Source organism: Dipteris shenzhenensis, chromosome 5 (genome assembly GCF_047967505.1).
Source record: "Dipteris shenzhenensis isolate YYH24624 ecotype China chromosome 5, Dip_SZ_1.0, whole genome shotgun sequence".
Lineage (NCBI taxonomy): Eukaryota > Viridiplantae > Streptophyta > Polypodiopsida > Gleicheniales > Dipteridaceae > Dipteris > Dipteris shenzhenensis.
The window spans coordinates 17167107-17174945 of NC_141600.1; the positions used below are offsets into that span (position 1 = coordinate 17167107).

A 7839-nucleotide genomic window follows, 5' to 3' on the forward strand; every position below is an offset into this window, starting at 1 on the left:
TTAATCGTAAATATCAATCGATGCACAACACGTAGCAATAAATTAATTAATTGAATAGGTAGCAGATGCGAATAGGGGGGAGGGGCAATAATTAGTCTCACCCTAGGGGGAGGGGGAGAGCTTGAATTAAATAAAGGGGGGAGGGGGAGGGGTATTAAAGAGTGAGATGGGGAGGGGGGGACCACTTATGAAGGGCATAAAGGGGGAGGGGGAAGGAGGGAGGATTTACCATACTATTACAAGGAAAGGGCCATATAATATGACTTTATAGCTTAGTGGTAGAGCTCATGTGCTTGAAAAAGAAGGTTTTGGGTTCAATTTAAAAAAAAAAAGGTTTGGGAAGCCCCCCTTGGACATAGTGTATGCATAAAATAATTAATGCATAAATAAATTAAGCCATAGAGAAACATAGGTTAATTAGAACATAGATAAATTAAGCCATAGATAGAAATAGGTTAATTAAGCCTCCATGCACCAAAACTAATTAATTAATAGGGTTGGAATAGGAGAGGTGAATAGGAGATGCTTAAAAAATGAGGACAAAGGTATATGATCATTTTAAATACCCATAGAAAACACATGTAAAAGCAAACACACAAGAAGGTTGTGGATAAACAGATTCAATTCCATAGTGAAGTATTAATTGCCAAAAAGATACAAAGTACATCCGAGCAGAGCCAATGATGAGTGCATAATATTCTTTGTTTTTGTTGCATTCCACAAAAAAATCTTGGTTGCATCCTTGATGCATATGCTGAACATCCCTTCAAATCTAGCTTTGACATTACCTACATTCATGAATTGCCATATATCGCCTTATATACACGAGGCTTCTTGATTCATGCAATGCCTATATTGCCACTGCACCCTCCTTCACCTCCTCTGTCTGTGAAATCACACCTTTCCAGAACCAGTGTTGTCTCCATTGGATGATCATCTCCTCAATGGGCACATTTTTTGTTTCAGGGAGGAAGAGAAGGATGAAAACTGACATGACTCCAACCAAGCCTGCAAAGAGAAGGAATATACCATACTTGAGAGTGCAGAGCATTGCTAGGAAGCTTTGTGCAATGATGAACGTGAACAAGAGATTGACGCACACAGTTATGCTCTGACCCGCGGAGCGAGTTTCAAGTGGGAATATTTCACTTGGTACCAACCACCCAAGGGGACCCCATGACCACCCGAAAGCTGCTACAAAGAGGCATATCAATAAGACCACGACACCTCCCATTTCCTTCGAGAAATTTTTATCACCACCAAATTGTAGCTTCAAAATTATACTCATAATGACCTGCACAATCACCCAATAGTTTGATGTCTGTCATTATAAATAAGGAAACTTTCTCGTTCATACTTCTCGTCTCTAGTATGCTTGCGTTGAGAATCTACACTCAAGTGATCATTGATGCGATACTCATATTGACCTTTCATTGTGGTTGCGTAAAATTTACATAACACAACTAAGTGTTTCAAAAGATTCGATATGTTCTAATTCAATATCTTTCCCTCTTTCACATTCTCTCAACACCTCCCAAATTCCTAGTGCCTGCTGAGAGCTCAACAAAGTTTCAAGAGGGATCTGTAAACATTTGTCATTACACACAATCAGCAGATACACAATGCCACATACCTGACAAATGCACATCTGGGCGCCACCCTCCAAAAATAGAAATCGGCGGCCAACTTTGTCCACTGTTGCTATTGAAACTATCGTTGCTACGCAAATCACAGCTCCTGTTGAAACTGCTGAGTACAGTGAGGCTTGGCCACCAAACCCGAGGCTCTGAAAGAGCACAGGCGCGTAAAACATAATAGTGTTGATACCCGTGAGTTGCTGGAATGCTGGTATCAATATTGCCATCACGAGCTGTGGTCGATTTTTCTTTTGCAGGATATTTCTAAATGGGTGCTTCACAGCGTTGGCAATTGCACTCGCATCCATAAGGTCTTCAAATTCTGCATCCACATTCTGGGTTCCTCGAATTTTTTGCAAAACAAGCCTACCTTGCTCATGACGGCCCCGTTCAATCAAGCTGTTGGGTGTCTCTGGTAAGATTAACCCACCTACCGTCATTAATGTGGCAGGTACAGCAGCCAAGCCCAAGGAGAGACGCCAACCCCAGGGCTGTAAGTTTTGGGTGCCGTAATTGACCAGGTTTGCGATCAAAATTCCAAGCGTTGTTGAGAGCTGGAACATCATGTTTAACGCTCCTCGTAGCTTTGCAGGTGCCATTTCTGAAAGATAAAGAGGCACAGCCTGCACAGATAAGAGCATACAGAAGTATATGAGATCAGACATAGCAACGGGGTGCCTCGCTAAACTCTCGTCGCTAAACCTAGGAATAACGCGTCGCCTCTACATACAAGATTTAGGATGATGATCCAGTTACCTGATTACCAAATCCTATGCCGACGCCAAGCATAACTCTCCCAATGATAAGCATTCCCAGGTTCTGAGCAGCTCCATTCAAGAGGGCACCCACCAAAAAGCTTATTCCACCAATCAGAATGCTGACTCTTCGACCATAAACCCTGGTCGTATATGATGCCCCATACGTAGAAAGCAGGCCAGCAATGTAAAGCGATGAGGTGAAAGCTGTAAGCCCTTCATTGTTGTACTGGCAGTAGTCCTGGTCACGAGTCTTATGCATCTTACGCTTATGTACCTCTGGGAAGAACTTCTCAAGGAAATCGTCCATAGACGTTACGCCGCCTGTTATTACGTAAACGCTTCAAGTAAGTATAAATCTTGGTAACGAAGGGACAAGGTATGCAAGAGAATTGCCACTACAAATTCAATTCATCTCGTGTGACGAAACTAGCTTATCTGATTTAGTTATGACAGTTTTTTGTGCGTGATGTTTCTTTAATGGTGTTAGACTTCTACGTCCTACGAACCAGAACACCGGAGGGTAGATTTTAATAACTGATTATACGATAACACATCACAACAAGCCACGGCCGATCAGAAAGAAATAAAAACTTCACCTGAGATGCCCAGATCGTAACCAAAGAGAGATCCTCCAGTGGCAGCTACTATGCAAGCAACCACAACGTTAGGCGTGACACGGCCACGGTACTTCTCAGCTCTTGTTGTGCCGCCATTGTTGACGAAGCCCCCTGCCATGAAGACGGTCTGTAGAGAGGGGAAATACGGGTCTCAAAAACGTTCCTATGCGCTAATGATGATGAAGGTGCCACTGCTGCTGGAAACAGGGAGGGAGATTAATTTGTAGCTGCATGGGAGCAAGAGAAAAGCAGGAGAAAGCAACGAGCTAGGTGCTTTTGAGGGAGAAAAGCAGAGGTGGAGATGAAGCATGTGTGGATGCATGGCTAATGGGAATGTCATGTGGAGGTTGAACAGGTGGTTGCAAGACTTTGCCTGCTTGCATCCCTACCTCGCTCGTCTCTCTTGTTCCTCTTGCTACTTGGTGTGATTTTTCACGTGTTTCGTTTTAAACTAAACAAAATATTGCTTTCAATTGCTTTTGGGCGTCTCTCTCTCTTGCTTTTTCTTAATAAAATTTCGCTCTCTCTCTCTCTCTCTCTCTCTCTCTCTCTCTCTCCCCCTTTTCCTTGCTTTAATTTCATCTTCCACTTTTCTCTTGTTCTTATGTGCTTTTTTCGCTACACTTATTGAAATTTCCACCTCTTCATTTTCTTTCAAAAATTATACTAGTTAGCTAAATTATGTGCGCTTTAGAATGTGAAATTTGTTAAAAACCACTTTCTAGTAAATAGGGAAATATGCCTATATCAATTCACTTTAAAAGGAGTTTATATGAACTTAGATCCTATTAAAACTTTAAGCGAAAAGGACAAATATTTATGTGTGTGTGTGCGTGACATTTGCATTAGGTGCATAGCTTATGATATAGTAATATAATATATACCATAAGTGGGCCATATCATATAGGTCTAAAGAGTGGTCTCTTTATTGCTAGTACTTTTAAGACAACATGACACAAGTCTCACTCCCCCTCTCCTTATCGTTGCACAATCTTCTTGGCATTAGTATTATTCTTGTCTCTCACTTTAGGACTCATCTATCCACAACAAGACAAAGCAACTATAGACGCGCAAAATAGCGGGCACGTCTATAGGCATTGCTAGAATAGCGAAAATACGAGCACGTCTAATAGCGCGTCTATTAGCACATCTGCACTATGAATTAGATGCGGATTTAGACGCAAAGCAGAGAATACAAAAATTGAGATTTTGGTGCAGGCTGATAAATGTACATCACTGCTTTCCAAACATTGCCCATGATTACCAAAGCATGTAATTTTAACAAAAATATCAATGCTTTTTGGCAAACCCACATATACAAGAATTAAGTGAGGTGAGGAGAATGAGACAATATGTAAAATAGTTTTGCCAATATCAATGATGGGCTATGGTTCAATCTCATCCTCAATGAGATCAACCCTTGCCAAACTATCTACTTCATTAAAATCCAAACCAATGTTGAGATCTACAAATACATTAAACCCACTACTACTTGTGCTACTCATGTGCTCATCGAAATCAGCATCACCAATGGTAGGCTCGTCCTCACGGCGGGTAATGGCCTCAATATGGGTATCTCCTATCTCATGATCATCCTCCTCTCTCGTATCATGGTCATCATTACCTCCATGGCCATGATCATCCTCCATATGCTCCATATTAGTAAATGTACTATACATCACTTTGGAACGTGGCGTAATAGGTATGACATGCCACCACCTATTATGATCCACCATTGGTTGATAGACAACCTAATTCAAACACAAATATAATCATGTCATTTTCTTTGCATCAAAGGTATCAAATATTTCAAAGTGAGTATTTTTATATGTGTGTACAATACCTGTTCACATTGTTGCGGTAGTACTAGTGTGTCCTTCTTACTTTGCCAAAACTTTGTGGAGTCAATAGTTACAAAGCCGCTTGCATGGCGTTTGATTCTTGCATTAGGGCCTCTTTCCACCACGTCCTTAAACCACTTTACATCCAAAACATACACAAACAAGCGTCAAAAGTCAAGCTTAATAATATCTTGGATTATGCCACAATAATCATCCATGGCTCCATTGGCTCCCTCAAAGCTAGCAATGACGATGCAATCTTGTGTGTTTCTCTTATCATCAATCCGTTGTTTTCAAAAATCTTGGTCCTCACACCATATAGCATTGAACATAGTACAGTACACCGAGACAAAATCAATTAAATAGCAATCTAAATTGTTGAAAGCTCCTAACTTATGCATTACATTCTATATATTGACCTTGCTCATGCATCCCCTAGTATACTCGCATTCTTCCATTGTGATATGCATCCCTTCGTCTCTCTCTGCTCTCTCCATTTCATCAAGTAGCCAATCCACATGAATATCCTTTGGAAGTGCTCTTAGATACTGAGGGTATGGCACATGAGATCCGTGGTGTGTACGAAAGAGGGCCCTTTCTCCTCGTCTTCTTGCCTTTGCATCCTTGTATCTTGTCACACATCTTTTCATCACATCACTATTAAGCATGCAATAGAGGTTGATATTATTAAGCAACTCCGTGTCTATTACTTTGCTGCGTCCTTCCCCTTGAGGCACAATAGAGGTCATCCTTAGGTCTTCATCATCTCTCCATAGTTGTGGGAGAGAGCTATTCACATCGACAAGAAACTCAAAAATATATACAAGTGACTCTTGTACCAACCAACCCTCGGCCATGCTACCTTTGGGTGTTGCATTGTCTCATGAAACCCTTCAAGGTCTTCATGAAGCACTCCAAGAAGAACAACCATTGTGCATGTACAATACCACATATAGCAATCTCATCCACCAAATGCACTATGAAATGTAGGCTTGTGAGAATAGAACATGGAAATGTCTCCTCCACTAAACAAACCACCTCCATTGACATAACTCGAGCATTCTCAAGCATGGTGGGATCTATTTCCTTTGAGCTCACATACCTAGAAAGGAAAAAGTATGCAATATTAGCAATATGAACATCTTGCACCCTGTAAAGTACCTCACAAGCTTGCCCATCTTATAAATACAATATTCACATTTTCTATCCTATCAAATACCTCACAAGCTCGCCCATCTTGTCAATACAATCCTTCACGTCCTTTGATGCTCTGTGAGAAATGCTAGTAGGTAGTATGAATTGGACACATTAGGAATGGTTGATTAGTTGCTTCTAATTCACTCACAAATTTGGAAGGAAAAAGATATTATGCACATAAAATACTTACATCTTGTACCAATCATGAGATTTCAAGCCATATAATTTCTCTACACCTCTTTTCTTGCTCTTTGTGAAGGCTCCCTTCAAACACCTCATGCATCCAGTGGGAGTAAGAATTGTAGTGAAAGCTCACTTCACCACCATCATCTCTAGGTTTGATAACCTCCACTGTGCACGAGGTAAAAAGACACACCCATTTGGCCTCTCTTGTGGCCAAGCTTCATGCATCCTCCCCATGGTGTGTAGATCCTCCCTTATGCGTGCGGAATCTTGTGTCCCATTAAAATGTTTCCAAATGGTAGATGCCACATTCTTGAAGATATGCATGGGATCAAGCAGGTGATTGATCTTGAGGTGGGACCAATATGGTAAATGATAAAAGATGGAGTATCCAAACAAAAGTTGGTGTTAGCAGGCAATCTTTATTTCTAGCCAATATAGCACACAATAGTTACAAACCCTTACTGGCTCATGCCAAGTGGTGGAGGAGTCATGGATCCATCCCAAATTCTCATCCAATCTCCTGCAGTGAGTGATTGTGGGGGGACTTCATTCCAAGGGGCGACATATCTAGAATGATCAGGTGGGAGAAATTGATGGTGATTCTCATAGATGATCTTATTCAATGTGTCTGCCCATGAGGCAACTAGCGAAGGACCACAAACAGGACATGCATGGTAACCCGATGTAGTGAGACCTAAACAGTAGACGCAATTAAGACTTGAAGGTGGGTTTAGGGTGCCACATTGATTGCCTACTCATAATTAAAAGTGCAATGCTTACTTGAACATGCTTACTTGAACACTTGCCATAGCTTGGGAAGTCATGCATCATCCACATCAAGACTGCTTTGTAGTTGAAGTCTTGTGACGAGGGAGGCCTGCTCACATCATGCACCTCGATACCTCTCCAAAGTATCTCTAGCTTGTCAATTAAAGGATCCAAATAAACATCAGGATTTTTGACTTTATGTTTCCTTGGAATTACAAGGGATAACATAACATGTCCTTTCTTCATTGCCATAGAGGGTGGAATATTATAATTCACCAATATCACTGGCCATACAGTGTAAGAGGTGCTTTTGAGACCAAATGGGTTCACACCATCCATACCCAATCCAAGTCTCAAGATCCTAGATTCTTCCTTGAAGCTTGGCCATGTGTCTTCAATATGCTTCCACACAGGAGTGTTTGCGGGAGTTCTCCACTTGCCATCAGTTGATCAATGGGAGGAATGCCATGGCATGAGCTCTGCAATGGAGTTGCACTTAAACATATGTTGGATGCAAGGGATTATGGGAAAATGTCACAGAACCTTATGAGGCACATCCAAAGTTTTGAGATCTACTCTATATCTTACCTCTCCACAAGTAGGACACTCTCTTGCATCCTTATGTGGTCCACAAAATAGAACGCAATCGTTGACACATGCATGGATGTGCTTTGTAATCTAATCCTCCAAGAGAGCTCACATGTTGCCTTGCCATATCTCTTGAGGTCGGTAATTTAATCTCCCTTGGAAGCATTTTACACAATAGCCTACACGTGAAGACCATAAATGAGAAAAAGCATTCGAGTTGACCCACTAGCATAATTCACTATGCTTG

General features: G+C 41.3%; 1 protein-coding gene across 1 annotated transcript; it reads right to left on the reverse strand.

The window, feature by feature from the left end:
- Positions 1-766: 766 nt before the first annotated feature.
- LOC147901689 (sugar carrier protein A-like) lies at positions 767-3130 on the reverse strand. Its single transcript, XM_087374345.1, has 4 exons — positions 2992-3130; positions 2394-2716; positions 1634-2260; positions 767-1294 (listed from the first exon to the last, which is right to left on the reverse strand). The coding sequence occupies exons 1-4, from the start codon at positions 3128-3130 to the stop codon at positions 851-853; spliced, it is 1533 nt and encodes a 510-aa protein (XP_087230471.1). The 3' UTR covers positions 767-850.
- Positions 3131-7839: the final 4709 nt, after the last annotated feature.

What these genes read in the sequence shown, in the direction of transcription:
- LOC147901689 (XM_087374345.1), bottom strand. Translation starts at nt 3,130, where the DNA reads ATGGCAGGGGGCTTCGTCAACAATGGCGGCACAACAAGAGCTGAGAAG. An exon ending in TTACGATCTGGGCATCTCAG is followed by an intron (nt 2,717 to 2,991) that starts GTGAAGTTTTTA and finishes ACGTAATAACAG; the next exon opens with GCGGCGTAACGTCTATGGAC. An exon ending in CCCAGATGTGCATTTGTCAG is followed by an intron (nt 1,295 to 1,633) that starts GTATGTGGCATT and finishes GTGATTGTGCAG; the next exon opens with GTCATTATGAGTATAATTTT.